Source organism: Caenorhabditis remanei, chromosome II, assembly GCF_010183535.1.
Source record: "Caenorhabditis remanei strain PX506 chromosome II, whole genome shotgun sequence".
Lineage (NCBI taxonomy): Eukaryota > Metazoa > Nematoda > Chromadorea > Rhabditida > Rhabditidae > Caenorhabditis > Caenorhabditis remanei.
This window is the reverse complement of record NC_071329.1, coordinates 18,605,652-18,627,041: the sequence shown is the minus strand read 5'-3', so window position 1 is coordinate 18,627,041 and position 21,390 is coordinate 18,605,652. Positions and strand designations below refer to the sequence as shown.

Below are 21,390 nucleotides of genomic sequence, written 5' to 3'. Positions count from 1 at the left end.
GGAGAGGGGGAGGTCAGATACCGTCTGCCACGTCACAATGTCTACAGATGAAGGGATAATAGGAGACTGTAGGAAGTGTGAGTTGAGCAAATAACGAGACTGCTTCTAGGCAAGCCTACTATGGAAAAGTGGTATGAGGTTGAATCATACTTGTCACGGTCCGGGCCGGGCCTATTTCCAAATTTTCATCAGCCCGGCAAGAAACGAATTTTTCCCGAAAAACTTGGTTTTTTCAGCAGAAATTTTCGAAAAAGTAGTCTTTGGTTCATTTTGTGCAAAACTTCGATTAAATCGGCAAATTCAACTAGTTCTGCTGTGAGTGACGATTATGAGTTGAAGTAGGTGTGAGGAGTCACCGGAAGACTATAGTCAGTTTTTGAAAGTCTGACATGGTCAAATATGAAAAATATGTTTATTATGAACAGGGAGGTATAGGCACAAGAAATAAGGCAAAGGGAATAAAAATTGAAATTAAGCTGAAATCACTCCCATGTCGATTCTTTAAAGTAGTAGATCATAATCCCAAGACTTCAGACACTGGCCTGATCACAATTTTCCATTGGCCACCTTCTTCTGAATCCTCGATTGCGTACACGTGGATTCTAGACTTGTTGTTGATTGGGATGGAGAACTTATACGATCCAGGAATACACCTGAAAACTAATAATTCGCTTAACTCTCTTAATATTGGACATACCTTTCATCAACGCCAATCAAAGCACTTCTGTATTCACCAAACGCTTGTTCAAATTCACGTAACATCTCATTGAGGAAATCTTTGTCTTCTGTTGAAATCATAAAAGTGGTTCTAATATCTTTCTTGGTTTCAATGTGGTATTTAATCAATGGAATTATATCAATTTCGGAGTGGTCTGATTCAAATTCCACTCTCTTGTTGTTAAGTTTCTTAAGGTCTTCAACAGTGACTATCGGATCAACAACGAGAAGTAGAATAAGGGTTTCAGCTGAGGTGGCAATATGATTGTCGTAGGTTGAGAAATCGGGAAGAGTGTCCAGAGTGTTCAGCGGAAAACTACGAGGGTCTATGAAACGAATTGCGGCTTCGAACTCCCAATGGGAGAATACACTTAAAGAATTTACTCTCAATTTCAGATCGACAGGCAAGAAATCTGTATCCCAACTCAGCCTGCCCACATGAATGATTGACCTTCCACAAATATAAAAATGTATCAATTTCTGCATTTTATCTTCTTGGGTCTCTGCTCTGTGTCGCATGAATGTTTTCCTATTCATTTCAAATTTTAACACAAGAGAGTGGGAGAGGCATTCTCCAATAGGAATGAAAGTAATAATGAGACTAGGAGAGTGAATAGCAGAGGGGTAGGTCAGATACCATTTGCCACGTCACTATGTCTACAGATGAAGAGTAATAGGAGACTGTAGGGGGTGTAAATTGAGCAAATAACGAGACAGATGGGAGCCTGAAGTTGTTTAAGGTGTCTGCGAGAGAGAGAAAGAGATTCTGTGTAATTTCTCCTTGAGTAGATTGGTAGGTCGGACACCATATGCCACTGAACACTGCCTCTAAATGATCCTAGTGTGGGAAAACTATTTGAGCAAATAAATTAAGATCTGAAAAATTATTTAGATGTCTGTTCTGTTAACCAACAAGTGTCCGAATTCACTATAATTGGATTCGAGTAGTCAGAAGTTTTCAGTAACACGAAAATTTGTTTCAAGTGTTTCCACAGTTCTGTGATTGTCATATTTTAATTCAAATTTATTTCATTGTTGCAATAGAAAAAAACATAGAAACAAGGATTCACAATATCAGTGGAGACAGATTATAATGACGAGATTTCAGACACTGGTTTCACAATTAGTTTATAGCGACCATCTTCTTCCGGATCCTCGATTGCGTACACATGGATTCTACACTCGTTGTTGATTGGGATGCAGAACTTAGACGATCCTGGGAGAAATCTGAAAACTAATAATTAGTTTTACTCTCTTATATTTGATATACCTCTCATTAACGCCATCCAAATCACTTCTGTATTCACCAAACGCTTTTTCAAACTCGCGTAACTTCTCACTGATGAAATCTTTGTCATATGTTGCAATCACAAGAGTTTTTCCACTATCTTTTTTAGTTTCAACGTGATACTTAATCAATGGAACTAAATCAATTCTGGAGTAGTTAACGCATTCAAATGCTACAGTCTTGTTGTTAAGTTTCTTGAGGTCTTCAACAGTGACTATTCGATGAGTAAAGACATGCAAAATTAGAGTTTCTGCTAACTGAACAATTTGGCTGTCGAAGGTTGACGGCTTGGGGATGGTGGCCATAGTTTTTAGAGGAAAACTACAAGAGTCTACAAAAGGAATTGCGGCATCAAATTGCCATAGAGGTGCAGTCAAAGAATTCACTCTAAATTTCATACCGACCGGCAAGAAATCGGGGAGTGAACTCTCATTCCAAGTCAAATTGCCCACATGGATGATCGATCTTCCATAAATATAAAAGTTTATTAATTTCTTCATTTTGTTTTTTCGGCTTGCTAATTGCTTTCGGCTGAAATTTTTCCATTTCATCTCGAATTTCACCTCATCCTTATCATATTCAATCAACAATTTGTTGATAGTCATTTCATCACTGTCAATACAGAGATTCTTCAGACAAAGTGGAATCAATTTATCAATTTTCTGAAGACCTGGTGCACGGGCAATGATATGTGCTCTGAAAACAACATAATACTGATTGATCTACACGGAATAGACTTTGCATACCGCTTAACTGCTTCCAAATGCTCTAAAACGCATCGAAGGCTGGGATAAGAGAGAGGGAGAGGCATTATCCAGTGGGAATGAAGGGAATAATGAGGTTGGAGAGTGAATAGGAGAGAGGAAGGTCAGATACCATCTGTCACGTCACAATGTCTACAGATGAAGGAATAATAGGAGACTGTAGGAAGTGTGAGTTGAGCAAATAACGAGACTGCCTCTAGGCAAGCCTACTATGGAAAAGTGGTATGAGGTTAAATCATACTTGTCACGGTCCGGGCCGGGCCTATTTCCCAGTTTTCATCGGCCCGGCAAGAAGCGAATTTTTCCAGAAAAACATGTTTTTTTCAGCAGAAACTTTTGAAAAGTAGTCTTTGGTTCATTTTGTGCATTTTAGTGATAAAAAAGTACTTGAAGAGTATTTTCGGGGTGCAAAAATTCAAAAACAAAGGGTCATTTCACGGGCAGGGCCCGCCCGTGAAACGACGATTATGGGTTGAATTAGGTGTGAAGAGCCACCGGAAGACTATAGTCCGGTGTCACGACAACTGCAATTTAAAAAAAATCTGACAGAATCAAATATGAAAAATATGTTTATTATGAACGAGGAGGTAATAAAACAATTGACAGTTTCAAAAAGAAATAAGAAATAAGGCAAAGGGAATAAAAATTGAAATTAATCGGGAATGAGTCTCAGGTCGATTATTTAAAGTAGTAGATCATAACCCCGAGACTTCAGACACTGGCCTGATCACAATTTTCCATCGACCATCTTTTTCCGGATCCTCGATTGCATACACTTGGATTCTAGACTCGTTGTTGATTGGAATGGAGAACTTATACGATCCAGGAATAAATCTGAAAACGAATAATTGACTTGACTCTCTTATAATTGATATACCTCTCATTAACGTCATCCAAATCACATCGGAAGTCCCCAAACGCTTGTTCAAACTCATATAGCATCTCATTGATGGAATATTTGTCAGTGTTGCAATCTGTTGGAATCACGAAAGTGGTTCCAATATCTTTCTTGGTTTCAATATGATATTTAATCAGTGGAATTATATCAACTCTGGAGGAGCTAAAGTCTTCAAATACCACAGTCTTGTTGTTAAGTTTCTTGAGGTCTTCAACACTGACTATTCGATGAGTGACAACATGCAAAATAAGAGTTTCTGCTAACTGAACAATTTGGTCGTCGAAGTTTGAGGTCTCGGGACGAGTGATCATGGTTTTTAGAGGGAAACTACGAGGATCTATGGAAGGAATTGCGGCTTCGAACTCCCAATGGGAGAATACACTTAACGAATTTACCCTCAATTTCAGATCGACAGGCAAGAAATCTGTATCCCAACTCAGCCTGCCCACATGGATGATCGATCTTCCACAAATATAAAAATTAATCAATTTCTTCATTTTATCTTCTTGGCTCTCTGCACTCTGTCGGATGAATATTTTCCTATTCATCGCAAAATTTACCCCATCCTTATCACATGTAATCCATAATTTGTTGATAGTCATGTCGTTACTGTTAATACAGAGATCCTTCAAACAAAGCGGAATCAATTTATTTATTTTTTGGAGGCCTGGAGATCGAGCAATGATATGGGCACTAAAAACAACATGATATTTATCAAGCCACGCAAATCAACTAGACATACCGTTTAACTGCTTCCAGATGTTCCAGAATACTTCGTAAGCCGGGATAAGAGAGGAGCAGAGGCATTCTCTAATAGGAATGAAGGGAATAATGAAGTAGGATAGTGAATAGGAGAGGGGAAGATCCGATACCATCAGATGAACGGATAATAGGAGGCTGTAGGGGGTGTTAATAGAGCAAATAACGAGACAGTCCCCTAAAGTCTCCTATTATCCCTTCATCTGTTGACATTGTGACGTGGCAGATGGTATTTGACCTGCCCCTCTCCTATTCACTCTCCTACATCATTATTTCCTTCATCCCCACTGTAAAATGCCTTTCCCCCTCTCTTATCCCGGCCTTCAATGTATTCTGGAACATCTGGAGGCAGTTAAACGGTAAGTCTAGTCTATTCCGTGTAGATCAATTAGTATTATGTTATTTTCAGAGCACATATCATCGGCCGTGCACCAAGTCTTCAAAAAATAGATAAACTGATTCCCCTTCGTTTGGGAAACCTTACTATGGACAGTGATTGGTTTAACAATAAGCTGACTATCAACAAATTATCAATCAAATGCAAAAAAGATGAATTAAAATTCGAAAGGAATGGGAAAAAATTCAGCCGTCAGATATCAGTGAGCCTCGAAGTAAAAATGAAGAAATTGATTAACTATTATATCTCTGGAAGATCAAAAATCCTTGTGGACAAGTTCCAACTTTCCTCCAAGTTCCATGTTCACAGTTTGCTTCCAGATTTATTGCCTGCGAACCTGAAGTTTAGACTGAACTTTTTGGATGCAGTCTCCCATGAAGACTTTCAAGCTGCAATTTCTTTCATAGACACTTGTAGTTTTCCTCTGAAAACTGTGGTCACTATCCCTCAGCTCTCAACTTTTGATAACCAAGTTGTTAAGTTAGCGGAAACCCTTAAACTGAATCTCGGTCATTACCCAAGAGTCACTGTTGAAGACCTTAAGAAACTTAACAACAAGACTGTGGTATTTGAACACTTTAGCTTCTCCAGAGTTGATATAATTCCATTGATTAAATATCATATTGAAACCAAGAAAGATATTAGAACCACTTTTGTGATTTCAACAGATGACAAAGATTTCATCAATGAGATGTTAAGTGAGTTTGAACAAGCGTTTGGTGAATTTCGATGCGATTTGGATGGTGTTAATGAGAGGTATGTCAAATATGAGAAAGTCTAATTAATTATAAGTTTTCAGGTTCATTCCCGAATCCCCACAGTTCTCCATCCCAATCAACAACGAGTCTAGAATCCAAGTGTATGCATTGGAAGTTCCAGAAGACCGTTGTCGATTGAAAATTGTGATCAGGCCAGTGTCTGAAGTCTTGGGATCATGATCAACTACTTTAAAACACCAACATGAGAATCATTTCTGCTTAATATCAATTTTCACTCCATTGACCTTATTTCTTGTTTCTTTTTGAAATTGTCAATTGTCTTATTACTTCCTCTTTTACAATAAACGTGTTTTGCACATTATATTATGTCAGATTTTTACAAACAGCAGTCGTGGTGATACCGGAGAATATGTATCACTCCCACTTTTGAATTGTAACTTCTTTGTATTTCTTTTTTATTTGTAAAAGTGGTGTGAATCAATCAAATTGATAAACAATCATCTAGTGTTTTTACATCCCCAAATGTTCAAATATTCTGGTTTTAATTAAATAACAAAAACAGTGGCAAACTTTATAAAAAAATTCAAAATTATGAAAATGTCTTTATAATAACTGAAATTCGCTAAACCAATCTTAGACTCAATTTTACACCTCACATTCACGCTCGCAGGGACCTGTTTCGTTATTTGCTCAACTCACACCCTCTACAGCAGAGTTGCGCGGAATTCCGACTTCCGACTTCCGGGATGTTTTTCACTTCCGACTTCCGACTTCCGTTTTGAAAATTTTTCTTCCGACTTCCGACTTCCGACTTCCGTTTTCATAATTTTACTTCCGACTTCCAACTTCCGACTTCCGTTTTCGGATGTTTACTTCCGACTTCCGTCATTCCATAATTGTGGGATTTTGGAAAAGTACATCTCGCAGAAATAGAAGGAAAAATGGTCTAAAAAGACAGAAAATGAGCTTTTCTTCAGCCAAAAACTAATTTTCCACTGATTTTCGCGAATTTTATGAACTTTTTCTAGGAGTTTTTGAATCTTTGCGAAAAAATCTACTTCCGACTTCCGACTTCCGACTTCCGACTTCCGGGCGTTTTTTCACTTCCGACTTCCGGCTTCCGACTTCCGTTTTCAAAATTTTGCTTCCGACTTCCGACTTCCGGATTAGAAATTTTACTTCCGACTTCCGGATTAGAAATGTTACTTCCGACTTCCGACTTCCGACTTCCGTTTTAGAAAAAAACACTTCCGCGCAACTCTGCTCTACAGTCTCCCATTATCCCTTCATCAGTAGGCAATGTGACGTCGCAAGGAGGCAGGGAGAGAGTTTGAGGAGTAATGTTGAGTTAATAAAAATCATTTTAAAGTTATTATAATGGTTGAGATGCTTAAAATTGTTTGTGTTATTATTTTACGTACTTTAATTTTCAAACAATGTTTATTGTGATGTCGAGAGGAAACAATTATACAATTAATGTGTTAAACTGGCTGTGGGAAAAATATTTATCAAAGATCAAATATAGGCGCTCGCCTTTGCTGAGACGGAGCTTAAAAATGAAGTGTGGGTGGAAGAAAATAATATTAATAATGAAAAAGTAGAATGGAATGATTCAAGGCTCAGATCCTATTAATCACAAGATTGGGAGCGGAAAAAATGGGAGAGAAGTGGGTATCATGTCGAAGTTTGGAAGTAGTAGATCATAATCCCGAGACTGGTTTCACAATTATTTCATAGAACCCCTTTTGAGATCCCTTAGTTGCATAGACATGGATTCTAGATCCATCGTTGATAGGGATGGAGAATCTAGAAGATCCTGGGAGAAATCTGAAATCTACAGGTTAGAATTTTGATTGCTATTTATTTGACATACCTCTCATTCACGCCCTTCAAATCGCATCGGAATTTACCAAACGCGAGATTAAACTCACGGAGCATATTATTGATAAAACCTTTGCAATCTGTTGGAATCACAAAAGTGGTTCTAATATCTTTCTTAGTTTCAATGTGATATTTAATCAATGAAATCAAATCAATTCTGAAGCGACAATGTTTGAATATCACTGTTTTGTTGTTCAACTTCTTGAGGTCTTCAACAGTGACTATCCGATCAATAGCGAGATTCAGAAGAAGAGTTTCTGTTAACTTCACTACTTGGATGTCGAAGATTGAGGTGTTGGCAATAGAAGTGAAAAGAGTTTTCAGAGGAAAACTATGAGGGTCTATGAAAGGAATTGCGGTATTAAAATAATAGGATATCGCTGTCAACGAATTCACTCTGAATTTCATATCGACAGGCAAGAAATTTTGGAACATTCCGTCACACCAACACAACTCGTGCACATGGATGATTGACCTTCCACAGAAATAAAAGTTGACAAATTTCTTCATTTTGTCTTCACTGCTCTCTCCTCTCTGTCTGCTGAATGTTTTCTCATTCATATCGTTTTCGAATTTTACTTTATCTTTATCATAACCATAACCAATTCTTAATGTGTTGATAGTCATTTCTTCCTTTACAATAGAGAAATCCTTCAAACGCAGTGGAATCAATTTATCTACTTTTTGAAGGCCTGGTGCACGGGAAATTATATGAACCCTGAAAACAACATAATACTGATTAAGCTACACAAATCAAAAAGACTTACCGCTTTACTGCTTCCAAGTTTTCAAGTACACATTTAAGGCCAGGATATGAGAGGGGGAGAGGCATTCTCCAATAGGAATGAGGGGAATAATGAGATTGGAGAGAGGCTAGATGAGGGGCGGGTCAAATACCATCTGCCACTGAAGGCGGACCCCAGATAACTGTGGGTATTCGCGTTGTGTAGTATTTGATCAATTAACACCCCCTACAGTCTCCTATTATCCCTTGATCTGTAGACATTGTGACGTGGCAGATGGTATCTGACCAGCCATTCTCCTACTCACTCTCCTAATCTCATTATTCCTTTTATTCCTAATTGAGCAAATAACGAGACAGTCTGCTACAGTCTTCTATTATCCCCAACATCATTATTCCTTTCATTCCAACTGGAGAATGCCTCTCCCCCTCTCTTATCCCGGCATTAAATGTATTCTGGAAAACTTGGAGGCAGTTAAGCGGTGAGTCTACTTGACTTGTGAGTTTTCCCCAATATTTTGTTGTTTTCAGAGCACATATCATTGCTCGATCTCCAGGTCTTCAAAAAATTAATAAACTGATTCCGATTTGTTCGGAAAACCTTACTATTGCCTGTAACAACCTGACTATTAACAAATTGTTGATTGAATATGATAAGGATGAAGTGAAATTTGAAATGAATGGGAGAAGATTAAGACGACATGTATCAGACAGCCAGGAAAACGCAATGAAGAAATTGATCAACTTTTATATCTGTGGAAGATCAATCGCCCGTGTAGATAAGTTGTATTGGTTTCCCAGATTGCATCCAAATCTCATGCCTGTCAATCTGAAAATTAGAGTGAATTCTTTGGAACCATTCTTCGACTTCGAAACTGCAATTCCTTTCATAGACCCTCGTAGTTTTCCTCTAAAAACTGTGGTCGCAATTCTCGAGGACTCAACATTATTTGACAACCAAGTTGTGAAGTTAGCGAAATCCCTTATTCTGATTCTCATTCATTACCAAAGAGTCACTGTTGAAGACCTTAAGAAACTTAACAACAATACTGTGGAATTCAATCGAGATTACCACTCCAGAATTGATATAATTCAATTTATCAAATATCAGATAGAGACTAAGAAAGCAACAGAAACCACTTTTGTGATTTCAGCAGATTCCAAATTTGTCATGGATAGAATGTTAAGCGAGTTTGAACTAGCGTTTGGCGACTTTCGATTGGATGGCGTCATTGAGAGGTGGGTCAAATATATACCAATCAAATGTGTAACTGATAGTTTTCAGATTCCTCCCAGAATCTTCTGGATTCTCTATCCCGATCAACAATAATTCCAGAGTCCATGCCTATGCAACTGAGAAATCACCATATGGTGGGTGTAAACTAATTGTAAAACCAGTGTCGTGATTATGATCTACTACTTTGAAGAAATGTTTGACATCCTGACATTGATGTTTTGTTCTGTGTCACTTAATTTTGTTACTTTCTGATGTTTTCCCACCTCAGTTTCATGCGATTTTAATTTATTTTTTCTGAATTGATAACTTAGACCTTGCTACCGAACCCAAATATAAAAATGCCTCGGTTCATTTAGAAGCTTGAATAAGATGAATAAGATGTAAGGGTTGTTCAATCAGTCTCAACTATTTAATTCTCATGCACCCGAATTCATTATATTTCAAATTTTGCACAATCACAAGAAGACATTATTCCTATTTCCTCACGATTGTAGTTTTATAAAGGTCTGACATGATTTATTGTGCAAAACCGTTTATTGTGAACAAGGAAGTAATGAGACAAATGACAATGGATACTTAGCGAAAATGGATGTCCTGTCGATGCTTTAGATTAGTTGATCATAATCCCGAGACTGGTTTCACCACAATTTTCAATCGACCACTTTCTTCTGGAACCTCGATTGCGTACACCTGGATTTTAGACTCGTTGTTAATTGGGATCAAGTATTTAGACGATCCGGGAATGAATCTGAAAACTGATGATAAATTTGAGATTTTCTTTTATTGGACCTTCATACATACCTCTCATTAACGTTATCCAAATCGCATCTGAAATCACCAAATACAAGTTCAAACTCGCGTAACATATCATTGATAGCATCTTTTCTATATGTTGCAATTATGAAAGTGGTCTCAACCACTTTTTTAGTTTCGACATGATACTTGATCAATGGAACCATTTCAATTTTAGGGTAGAGAACGCATTGAAATACCACAATCTTGTTGTTCAGCTTCTTAAGATCTTCAACAGTGACAATCCGATCAATAATGATATTCAGATTAAGGGTTTCCGCGAACTTCACAATTTGTTCGTCAAAGGTTGAGGTATCAGGGGCAGTGATCACATTTTTCAGAGGAAAACTACTAGGGTCTATGAAATGAACTGCAGTTTCAAAGTTGTGACGCGACGGTGCAAACAAAAAGTTCACTCTGAAATTGATATCGAGAGCCTCCGAGACATCTGGGAACAAACTGTAACACCAATCCAACTTGTCCACACGTGTAATTCCTTTTTTACAGATAAAATATTTTAAAATGTTTTTGATTGCTTCTTCCTGGCTGTCTAATCCCTTCCGGCTGAACGTTTTTCCATGCATTTCAAATTTCACTCCATCGTTATCACATTCAATTGTTAATTTGTTGATAGTCACTTCATCACTGTCAATACAGAGATTCTCCAAACATAGTGGGATCAATTTATCAATTTTTTGAAGACCCGGAGAGCGACCAATGATATGTGCACTGAAAACAACAAAATATTGGGAAAATCACTCTAGTCAACTAGACCTACCGCTTCACTGCCTCCAAGTTTTCAAGAACACATTTAAGGCCAGGATAAGAGAGGGGGAGAGGCATTCTTAGAGTGGGGATGAAGTGAAAAATGATGTTGGAGAGTGAATAAGAGACGGGCTGGTCAGATACCATCTGCCACGTCACAATGCCAATAGATGATAGGTGAATGGGAAACTGTAGGGGTGTTAATTGAGCTAATAACGAGACTGTCCCCTACAGTCTCCTATTACCCCTTCCAACCTCATTATTCCCTTCATCCCCACTATAGAATGCCTTTCCCTCTCTCTTATCCAGGCCTTCTATGCGTTTTGGAGCATTTGGAGGCAGTTAAGCGGTAAGTCTAGTTGATTTGAGTAGCTCAATCAGTAGTATGTTGTTTTCAGAGCCCATATCATTGGCCGTTCTCCAGGTCATCAAAAAATTGATAAATTAATTCCACTTTGTTTGGAGAATCTTCATATTGGAAAAAGCGAGCTCGTTATCAACAAATTATGGATTACATGTGAAAAGGATGAAGTGAATCTCAAAATGAAAAGGAAAACATTCAGCAGACAGATATCAGAGTCCCAAGAAGACAAAATGAAAAAGTTGGCACACTTCTGGATCTCTGGAAGGTCAAAGATCTATGTGGACAGGTTGCGTTGGTTTTGCAGTTTGCCACCAGGTTTCTTGCCTGTTGATCTGAAATTTAGAGTGAATTCTTTGAATGCATTCTGCGACTTGGGAGCCGCAATTCCATATATTGACCCTCGTAGTTTTCCTCTCAAAACTGTGGCCACAACCCTTAAGTCTTCAACATTATTTGACAACCAAGTTGTAAAGTTTGCGGAAACCCTTATTCTGAATCTCATTCATCACCGGAACGTCACTGTTGAAGACCTCAAGAAGCTTGAAAACAAGACTGTGATGATCAAATCCTTTTGGGACTTTATAATCGATATTATTCTATTGATCGAATATCATATTGAAACTCAGAAAGATATTCGAACCACTTTTGTGATTTCTACAGGTGACAGAAATGTCCTCAGTAGAAAGTTACGCGAGTTTGATCTTGTGTTTGGTGAATTTCAATCGAATTTGGATGATGTTAATGAAAGGCATGCCAAAAATAAATAATAACTCAAATCAATTATTAATTTTCAGATTTATTCCAGGATTGCCTAAGTTCTCCATCCCAATCAACAACGAGACTAGAATCCGCGTGTACGCAATCGATGATTCAGAAGAAGATTGTCCTTATAAAAAATATTTTCCTTATAAAATTATTGTGAAACCAGTCTCTATAGTCTCTGGATTATAATCTGCCCACCTTGAAATTGTGAATCCCTTGTTTCTTTTTGCTTTTTTTTGATTACAACAATGAAATAACTTGGAATTAGTGTGTTCGATTGTTCACTTTACACTCCCCCCACCACTTTTTTCCTCTCCCAATCAATTAATTCATATGATCTCAACCTTGAATCATTCTCTTTTTTTTTTAATGATTAATATTACTTTTTCCGCCCACACATCAATGTATGTTCAAGCTTTGCTTTTTGTCAGTTTAAATACAGATGCGATCTTTGATCTTTGAAATATACGCGCTGAATACTACTCCCACAGACTCCCACAGTTTAAAGCAATTATTAGAATATAAAAAGACAGAAGTATAGTTTACATTGTGAAAGCACTTAAAACTATTTCTGGGGTTATTGTAGTCCTTGTGACGAGACTGGAATATAAACATGCATGCATTCATATGAAAGCGACTACTCGAATCCAAATATTGTAAATTCGACCGACTGTTGGAGTTATACTCAACTGAACAGATATCTAAATAATTCTACAGATCCTAATCGAACATTTATTTGCTCAAATCGGTTTCCCACAGTAAGATTATCTGGAGACCGCGTTCAGAGACAGATGTTGTTCGACCTACAAATCTCGTCACAGAGAATCTCGTTCTCTCGCTCACAGACACCTTAGACGACTTCAGATTCCCATCTGTCTTGTTATTTTCTCAATTAACACCCCCTACAGTCTCTTATTATCCCATCATCTGGAGACATTGTGACGTGGCAGATGGTATTTGACCTACCCATCCCTTCCTCATTCACTCTCCAACCTCATTATTCTCTTCATTCCTATTCGAGAATGACTCTGCCCCTCTCTTATCCCAGCCTCAAATGCGTTTTGGAGCATTTGGAGGCAGTTAAGCGGTAAGTCTAGTTGATTTGTGTAGCTCGATCAGTATTATATGGTTTTAGAGCACATATCATTGCCCGTGCACCAGGCCTTCAGAAAATTGATAAATTGATACCACTTTGTCTCATGAATCTTGATATTGGAAAAAGGAAACTCTTTATCAACAAATTATGGATTACATGTGATAAGGATCGGGTAGAATACGAGATGATTTGGAATAAATTTAGCCGACAGATATCAGAAAGCCTAGAAGATAAAATAAAGAAACTGGCACGCTTTCATATCTGTGGAAGGTCAAACATCTATGTGAACAGGTTGAATTGGCATGACAATTTGCCACCAGGTTTCTTGCCTGTTGATCTGAAATTTAGAGTCAACTCTTTGGAAACAGGTTCTGACTTCGAAACTGCAATTCTTTTTATAGACCCTCAAAGTTTTCCTCTTAAAACTGTGTTCACTATTCCCGAGGCCTCAACATTATTTGACAACCAAGTTGTGAAGTTAGCGGAAACCATTACTCTGATTCTCGTTAATCACCGGAACGTCACTGTTGAAGACCTCAAGAAGCTTGAAAACAAAACTGTGATGATCAAATCCTTTTGGGACTTTAGAATCGATATAATTCCATTGATTAAATATCATATTGAAACTAAGAAAGATATTTGCACCACTTTTGAGATTTCAACAGGTGACAAAAATTGCTTCAGTGAGATGTTACGCGAGTTTGAACAAGCGTTTGGTGAATACAGAAATGATTTGGATTTTAATGAGAGGTACGTCGATTATATAGCAATCAAACTTACAACTTATAGTTTTCAGATTCCTCCCAGGATATTCTAGATTCTCTATCCCGATCAACGATGAAACTAAGATCCATGTCTATACAACTAGGGAAACAACAAGTGTTTTCCGTGACATAATTGTGAAACCAGTGTCTGAAGTCTTGGCATTATGATCTACTTCTTCAAAACATCAACATGAGACTCATCCCAGCTTAATTGCAATGTTCAATCTATTTATCTCATTACTTGTTTCTTTTTAAAATTTTCAACTTTTTCATTCTCTCCTTGTTTACAATAAAGCTGTTTTTCATATTTGATTTTGAGAACTACAATTGTTGTGACACCGGACTATAGTCTTCCTTGCAATTTGTCTACGAGTTTGAATATAATGAGCGCCTCAGGTTTGAGATTATAATCTGCTTGAAATTATGAATCCTTGTACTTCAACTTTATCTTTTTCACTTTTTCCTATTGCAACAATAAAATATATTGGAAAGTGCATAGTGAAAACAAACAACATTTCGGGTTACAGTAGAACTCTGTATTCATATGGAAGCTACTGTCTATCTGAATCCAAATATTGCAATTTCGGATGTTAGTTGGATTTAAACTCAACAGAACGAACATTTTAATAATTCATCTAATCTTAATCGAACATTTATTTGCTTAAATCGGTTTCCCATGGTAGGAATATCTAGATTTATCTAAAGACAGACAGATGTTGTTCGACCTACAAATCTCATCACAGAGAATCTCTTTCTCTCGCTCACAGACACCTTACACGACTTCAGATTCCCATCTGTCCCGTTATTTTCTCAATTAACACCCCCTACAGTCTCTTATTATCCCATCATCTGGAGACATTGTGACGTGGCAGATGGTATTTGACCAGCCCCCTCTCCTATTCACTCTCCAACCTCATTATTCCCTCTATTCCTATTGGAGAATGCCTCTCTCCCTTTCTTATCCTGGACTTAAATGCGTTTTGGAGCATTTGGAAGCAGTTAAGCGGTAGGTCTAGTTGATTTGTGTAATTGTTTCTGTATCATGTTGTTTTCAGTGCACATATCATTGGCCGCTCTCCAGGACTTCAAAAAATTGATAAATTGATTCCACTTTGTCTCAAGAATCTTCAGATTGAGAAAAGCAAACTCGTTATCAACAAATTATGGATTACATGTGAAAAGGATGAAGTGAATCTCAAAATGAAAAGGAAAACATTCAGCCGACAGATATCAAAGACCCAAGAAGACAAAATGAAAAAGTTGGCACACTTTTGGATCTCTGGAAGGTCAAAGATCTATGTGGACAGGTTGAGTTGGTTTTGCAGATTGCCCCCAGGTTTCTTGCCTGTCGATCTGAAATGTAGAGTCAACTCTTTGGAAGCAATTTTTGACTTCGAAACTGCAATTCTTTTTATAGACCCTCCAAGTTTTCCTTTAAAAACTGTGGTCACTATCCCCGAAGCCTCAACATTCCAAGTTGTGAAGTCTGCGGAAACGCTTGATCTGAATATCTTTATTGATCGGATAGTCACTGTTGAAGACCTTAAGAAGTTGAACAACAAAACTGTGATGCTCACATCCTTTTGCGACTCTAGAATTGATATAATTCCATTGATTAAATATCATATTGAAACCAAGAAAGATATTCGAACCACTTTTGTGATTTCCTCATATGACGAAGGTTTCATCAGGGACATGTTACGTAAATTTGAACAAGCGTTTGGAGAATACAAAAGTGATTTGGATGGCGTTAATGAGAGGTATGTCAATTAAATAACAATGAAACTAATAACTGGTAGTTTTCAGATTCCTCCCAGGATCTTCTAGATTCTCGATCCCAATCAACGATGAAACTAAAATCCATGTCTATGCAACTAAGTGTGTGTTTTTTACAAGTGCTTTTTATAACATAATTGTGAAACCAGTGTCTGAAGTGTCGGGATTAATCTGCTTGAGATTGTGAATCCTTATTTCGGAGTTACCGCCATTGTATCTTTTTTTTTTACTTTTTTTCTATTACAACAATAAAATAAATTGGAATTATAACATAAACAAAACAGAATGAGTATTGTATGCATCGTGAAAACACGTGAAACAAATTTTCGGGTTACTGTAGTCCTTACAGCGGAACCCAAAAAGCTTCGGACTACTCTCTAGTCTGTTTGAATTTGTGCGAGTGATGTCAGAATTTTGAAATTACCCTGCCGCTCTCTCATCATTCTTTTTTTTTCGCTATCGAATAACCTTTTTCATTTATTTGTTTGCTTATCACAATCGTCACCCCGCTCCCTCTTGTTTCCTGCAACAAAAATGTTGTTTTTCAGCCGAAAATGGTGAATTCAGTTTTCTTGAGAAGTAAACCACTCTCCTATGATGCTTCAAAGTCTGTGCTGAAATCGCTGAGTCTGGAAACGAGGTGAGTGCAATTTCCATTAATTTTAGTTCGGTTTATACATAATTCCGGCGTTTTTATAGTTTTTCAACAAGTCTTTGTCAACTTTTACTATATTTTTTGACCAGATTTGTTTCACTGACTAGGGAAGGCCCTCGACTCGGTCTGGAGTTATGGGACGTGACCTACATCATTGGAAAGCTGAGAAAACGCTGATTCCAAATATATATTCAGTTTTTGCACTCGAGGCCTGGTATTCGAAAAAAACGAGGTCAAAGTTTGAACCCTCTGACAAGTCATTACCTTTCCGACGTGTGAACATTAATTGCATTTTAAAAATCAGAAAAAAAATCGTATTTTTTGTAAGATAAGCGAACTACATTTGAGATACCGTCACGGTTACTGTAGAAATTTGAAATGTTATGTATGGTTATGTAGATCAAATCTAGTTCTTAATATTTCTAGTGAACAACTTTTCAATTGCTCCTCCCATTTTTGTGTTATGCACCTTTAAAGTTGGAAATTGCCTAAATTTGTCGCCATTTTTAACGCAAAAATATGATTTTTACGTCAAAATAACTGCAAAAAATCCGTTTTTGCCGTTAAAAACCATTCAAAATTTAATTTTCCATGTTGGGAAACACATTTTTAGAAAAAATTTGGCCGAGAAGGTATTGGTCAAGGTGCACCACTATGAGAATGGGCAGCAGGGTTCGATCCCGCTTGCGGAACATTTTTTCAATTTTTGATTTTTTGTGTTTGAATTTATTTTATCTTGTAGATAAAATCTAGATTTCTATTTTTGTAGTTGACAGTTTTCAGGTAGCTCCGCCCACTTTTGAGATATGCGCCTTTAAAGACAGGTCTTCAGCCTTCAGGGTCCCCACAGCTACAGTAGTCAATATTTAAAGGCGCATATCTCAAAAGTGGGCGGAGCTATAAAAAAATTGTCTACTACAAAAATAAAGCCCTGGATTTGATCTAAAAGATAAAATAATTTAAAAACAGAAAAAATCAAAATTTTTAAAAATTGACCTCAAGAGGGATCGAACCCTGGTACCCATTTTTATAGTGGTGCGCTTGACCAAACTCTTCTCGGCCACCAAATGTTTGCTAGAAATGTGATTTCCGACATGAAAAATCAGGTTTTGAATAGTTTTTAACGTCAAAAATGGAATTTTCTAGTTTTTTCATGAAAAAATCACATTTTGGCGTTTCATGCAGTTTTTCTTCAATTTTTGCAAACTTCCAACTTTAAAGACGCAAAGTGGGCGGAGCTATCAAAAAGTGTTCAACTACAAAAATGCTCTCCTATACTTTTTTAACAAATATTTCTCTTCCAGAGAACAAATCCAAACCCGAATCCCATCCCTTCGCATCATCAACTCCCTCCTACCATTCCATTTCGATACGGTGTCAATTGAAAGTGACGATCTGAAGATAAACGACAGAAAATGGAAATTCCGGCCAGTTTGGTCACAAGAACAATCAGATTGGCTCAATCTCCAAACTATTCCAAATCTATGTGATGTTTACATGTATTCCGGAGGTCCTTATCGATGGAACAAGTCGCCTGAGGAAATGCATCAACAAATATTCGATAGTTATCTCAGAAACAACACAGTGATAAGAGAATTACTCCGTGTGTATGAGATTCCCAGCTTTCTGAAAAACAGAAAAGATTGGACGATAAAAGCGGTGAATTTAGAGTTGAGGTGTCGAAGCATGGAGGATTATGAGTACTTGGTAGAGATGGTTGATTGGGAGACAGTGGAAAGTGTGACAATTGTGGTGACGACAGATGAGATATTGGAGATTTTCGAGAAGATGGAGGTGATGGACAAACCCCCAAAGATTGGCTCCTGTGACGCACAATTGGTTTTTTCACTCGATTTTGAACAGTTTCACAAGGAATCATTTTTCATACTTGCAAACCGGGCCGGCGCGTAACTCGCTTCAAACTCAATATTATGAGCTGAAAAATATATAGCTATTCGATAATGTGCCGCGGGCCGGGCTAGAATAGCTTTTTTGGCCTTTTTCGCGTTTTTTGGCACTTTTTCCCGGCCCGCGGCACATTAACGAATAGCCATCCGACCCGTATAATATCAGTGGCATAGAACTCGCCGAGATCTACATTTTGGTATATTTTTGAGCTCATAATATTGAGTTTAACGCGAGTTACGAGCTGGCCCCCCTCGGCCCGTTTCGGCCCGGTTTGCAAGTAAAAAACTGTTAAAAACAATTAATTATAACTCTATTTGGAATTGTAGTCACTAGGGTCGATTTTAGCCGATTTTTTGGAATATTCTGAAATTTTCAGACGCTAAAACGTTGCAAACCGTCTAAATTTACATTTTTCTTCAAAAAATTCAAAAAAGTTGATGCCTCGTGTACTCCTTGTGTACAATTCCTGTCATAAAAGCTTTTACTGTATCTCAATTTTCAAACGTTTTCACAAAAAATTAGTTAAATTTTTGAATTTAGCGTGTCTGAAAGTACCTATGCTGCAATTTATATTGAAAATTCAGAGCGAGAGTTTCGTGTACTCCTCGTGAACAATTTTTTTTTTAAATTTTTGTGATTTTCAGACATTAAAACATTGAAAATTGTTAAATTAACAATTTTTTAAATGTAAAAATCCGATAAAATCTACTTTTTCCTACGTCAAGTACCTGGGGCGCCTGTGACGCACTTTTTCTATCAAAATCGATTTTTACTCGTTTCTGATGTATTCCTAAATTAATCTAATCAATTTTTAAGAAAACTCAAAATTCCTAACGCCATTTTTTGTCAAAAAAAAACGTTTACCTGGCGTACCTGCGGCGCGTTTTCCTGGAAAGTTTTCAAAACCATTTCAAAACGAGCGTTAATCTATCTAAATATCGCTATAGCAATTATTACACTGTGAACCCCTGCACAAGCTCCGCCCATTGAGCTGAACTATTGAATTCTGTCAAAACGGACCAAATTTGCTTCAAAATGAATGTTATGATCTGAAAAATATATCAAAATGTAGATGTCAGCGAGTTCTGTCAGTGGTCCAAAGTTTAACCTCATTTTTCTCGAACACCAGGCCTCGGAGGCAAAAAACTGAATATTTATTCAGAATCAGCGTAATTTCAGCTTTCCAATGATGTAGGTCACGTCCCATGACTGTTTAGCTCATCTCGCTACAGACTTGACTAAAGACATAGAACATACGGAGACCTATATTTTGATATATTTTTCAACTCCTAACATTCCGTTTACAGTGTTTTATTCCAGATCAAAACCTGCAAAACCCTCTCGATCCTCCTCTTCCCAGCTATTGCGTCCCCGACACTCAACCAACTTCTTAATCTTCAAAACCACCACCTCCATCTACATCATACTCGATTCACACTTTCTGATCTACAAAAACTGGTGGAGAACTGGATTGCTTCTGGGGCTCGAGAAGTTGGGACTCGTTTCAGTTGGGGACGAGAGAGCTATGACAAGGTTATGGATGTATTCGATCATTTTAGAGAGTGTCTTGGTGCAGTTCCAGCAAAACATCCGGGGCTTGGGTAAGATGAGTTGAAAAGATGGGTAGAGTGAGCAAGGTGATCCAACGATACTTAATAACCGATCAAAATCGGTTATTGATTAAAAAATCGGTGAGAATATTTGCTGGTTTTTAGAAAAAAATATATATATCGGTTTTTCTCCGGGGAAAATCGGTTTTTTTTTCTGAAAGTTCAAGTTCTACGGCGATCTTTCACACAGGGGTGCGAGGCGTAAGGTCCGCAGCAAATAGTTTTGAATTTACCGGCCGAGTCGCAATGCGTGTGCGTCGCGTTTTTTATTGAAAGATACGACAAACACACGCTAAACTTGAACTTGGCACTCAGCCCAGCCAAGCCTGTTTTTGGCACCGTGCCAACCGCTGAGCGACGGAGCGCGTTTAAGAGACCTTGCGTCGCGCACCCTTGTGCTTTCACGTTTCTATCAAATTTGCACTGTTCTTAATTCAGATTTTGCGTTAAAATTGATAATTTATCATCTTTGCTCAAATTTTCTATCAACAAAACCGCCGTAGAACTTAAACTTTTAGAAGAAACCGATGAAAGTCGGTAAAAATCGAAAAATAATCGGTTTTTTGCAAATCACAATCGAAGAAAATAGATTTTTACCGATTTTTTTTGTAAAACTTGTAGAAATTGACCGGGAGAAGAATCGATTTTCACCGGTGGAAAAAAACTGTTTTTCCATCGATTTTATCTTCGGTTGAGCACTCTGATAGTGAGTTTTTTATTTCAGACAACACTTCTATGCCAATGGAGTCGCTATCAAGATGGGGAAGGATAGGAAGCTTGTGATGTATGGTGGTGTCAAGAGACATTCGAAGAAAAATGTGCAAAGTGTTGCTCCGTGGATGTTCCGGATGGAGGTTATGGCGGCAGACCCAACATTTGACATTCCTCACTGAATTGCTTGTCTCAAATATCTTTGTTGTCACAAAATAAAATATTTCAGCAAACAGCAACTGCAAATGCTTAAAAAATCGCCAGCAACTGGACAGGCGCGTTTTCCGTTCAAATTTTCAGTGTTTCTTTTTGCACTGGAAATGCCAGACTTTCGACCGGCCGGGTCACAGTATAAAAATTTGAAATTTTGAAAGTGTCTGATTTTTTTAGTAAAAAATATAATTTTTGACCATTTTTGAATAAAAAATTCTCACTTTTTGACTCCGGATCGGGCCGGCCCAATAAATGAAATATATTGCGAAACAATAAAGAAATTTTGATAAGTAAATGAGCAGAAAATCAGTAAATCTTATAACTTTATACTAATTTAAATTAAATGCTTCTATTTTCTCTTCCCCATCTCAATAAAACATTGTTTGAATATTAGAAATAGAAACTTACAACTACAGAATGAGCTGAATTTCAATAAAACTACAAAATGAAATAGGGGTAGATTTTTGTTGAACTATAATATTTCAGCCATCAAAGAGTCTGTAATACTAACTTCCAATCTAGTTCAGAAGCGAAATAATTGGCCGAATTATAACTTTTTTGAACGGGTTTAA

The 21,390-nt window shown here is 37.4% G+C and overlaps 10 protein-coding genes across 10 annotated transcripts; 5 read left to right on the top strand and 5 right to left on the bottom strand.

Annotated features, from left to right (window-relative positions):
* Positions 1-514: 514 nt before the first annotated feature.
* Positions 515-1,236, bottom strand: GCK72_007879 (uncharacterized protein; the record flags this gene model as incomplete). Its single annotated transcript, XM_053726509.1, has 2 exons — positions 515-653; positions 698-1,236. The coding sequence occupies 2 exons, from the start codon at positions 1,234-1,236 to the stop codon at positions 515-517; spliced, it is 678 nt and encodes a 225-aa protein (XP_053590703.1).
* Positions 1,237-1,805: 569 nt separating this feature from the next.
* On the bottom strand, positions 1,806-2,816 carry GCK72_007878 (uncharacterized protein; the record flags this gene model as incomplete). The annotated part of the gene is made up of 4 exons (XM_053726508.1): positions 1,806-1,944; positions 1,988-2,262; positions 2,569-2,701; positions 2,752-2,816. 4 exons carry the CDS (start codon positions 2,814-2,816, stop codon positions 1,806-1,808), a joined length of 612 nt encoding a protein of 203 aa, XP_053590702.1.
* Positions 2,817-3,464: 648 nt separating this feature from the next.
* On the bottom strand, positions 3,465-4,474 carry GCK72_007877 (uncharacterized protein; the record flags this gene model as incomplete). The annotated part of the gene is made up of 3 exons (XM_053726507.1): positions 3,465-3,603; positions 3,647-4,360; positions 4,410-4,474. The coding sequence occupies 3 exons, from the start codon at positions 4,472-4,474 to the stop codon at positions 3,465-3,467; spliced, it is 918 nt and encodes a 305-aa protein (XP_053590701.1).
* A 246-nt stretch (positions 4,475-4,720) lies between these two features.
* On the top strand, positions 4,721-5,761 carry GCK72_007876 (uncharacterized protein; the record flags this gene model as incomplete). Its single annotated transcript, XM_053726506.1, has 3 exons — positions 4,721-4,785; positions 4,836-5,579; positions 5,623-5,761. The coding sequence occupies 3 exons, from the start codon at positions 4,721-4,723 to the stop codon at positions 5,759-5,761; spliced, it is 948 nt and encodes a 315-aa protein (XP_053590700.1).
* A 1,481-nt stretch (positions 5,762-7,242) lies between these two features.
* Positions 7,243-8,255, bottom strand: GCK72_007875 (uncharacterized protein; the record flags this gene model as incomplete). Its single annotated transcript, XM_053726505.1, has 3 exons — positions 7,243-7,369; positions 7,416-8,141; positions 8,191-8,255. 3 exons carry the CDS (start codon positions 8,253-8,255, stop codon positions 7,243-7,245), a joined length of 918 nt encoding a protein of 305 aa, XP_053590699.1.
* Positions 8,256-8,582: 327 nt separating this feature from the next.
* Positions 8,583-9,571, top strand: GCK72_007874 (uncharacterized protein; the record flags this gene model as incomplete). Its single annotated transcript, XM_003097504.2, has 3 exons — positions 8,583-8,647; positions 8,697-9,404; positions 9,451-9,571. The coding sequence occupies 3 exons, from the start codon at positions 8,583-8,585 to the stop codon at positions 9,569-9,571; spliced, it is 894 nt and encodes a 297-aa protein (XP_003097552.2).
* A 449-nt stretch (positions 9,572-10,020) lies between these two features.
* Positions 10,021-11,037, bottom strand: GCK72_007873 (uncharacterized protein; the record flags this gene model as incomplete). Its single annotated transcript, XM_053726504.1, has 3 exons — positions 10,021-10,150; positions 10,204-10,923; positions 10,973-11,037. 3 exons carry the CDS (start codon positions 11,035-11,037, stop codon positions 10,021-10,023), a joined length of 915 nt encoding a protein of 304 aa, XP_053590698.1.
* A 206-nt stretch (positions 11,038-11,243) lies between these two features.
* On the top strand, positions 11,244-12,274 carry GCK72_007872 (uncharacterized protein; the record flags this gene model as incomplete). The annotated part of the gene is made up of 3 exons (XM_053726503.1): positions 11,244-11,308; positions 11,358-11,983; positions 12,129-12,274. The coding sequence occupies 3 exons, from the start codon at positions 11,244-11,246 to the stop codon at positions 12,272-12,274; spliced, it is 837 nt and encodes a 278-aa protein (XP_053590697.1).
* Positions 12,275-13,107: 833 nt separating this feature from the next.
* On the top strand, positions 13,108-14,113 carry GCK72_007871 (uncharacterized protein; the record flags this gene model as incomplete). Its single annotated transcript, XM_003097458.2, has 3 exons — positions 13,108-13,172; positions 13,221-13,931; positions 13,978-14,113. 3 exons carry the CDS (start codon positions 13,108-13,110, stop codon positions 14,111-14,113), a joined length of 912 nt encoding a protein of 303 aa, XP_003097506.2.
* Positions 14,114-14,886: 773 nt separating this feature from the next.
* On the top strand, positions 14,887-20,787 carry GCK72_007870 (uncharacterized protein; the record flags this gene model as incomplete). Its single annotated transcript, XM_053726502.1, has 6 exons — positions 14,887-14,951; positions 15,001-15,705; positions 15,752-15,823; positions 17,681-18,170; positions 19,605-19,885; positions 20,619-20,787. 6 exons carry the CDS (start codon positions 14,887-14,889, stop codon positions 20,785-20,787), a joined length of 1,782 nt encoding a protein of 593 aa, XP_053590696.1.
* Positions 20,788-21,390: the final 603 nt, after the last annotated feature.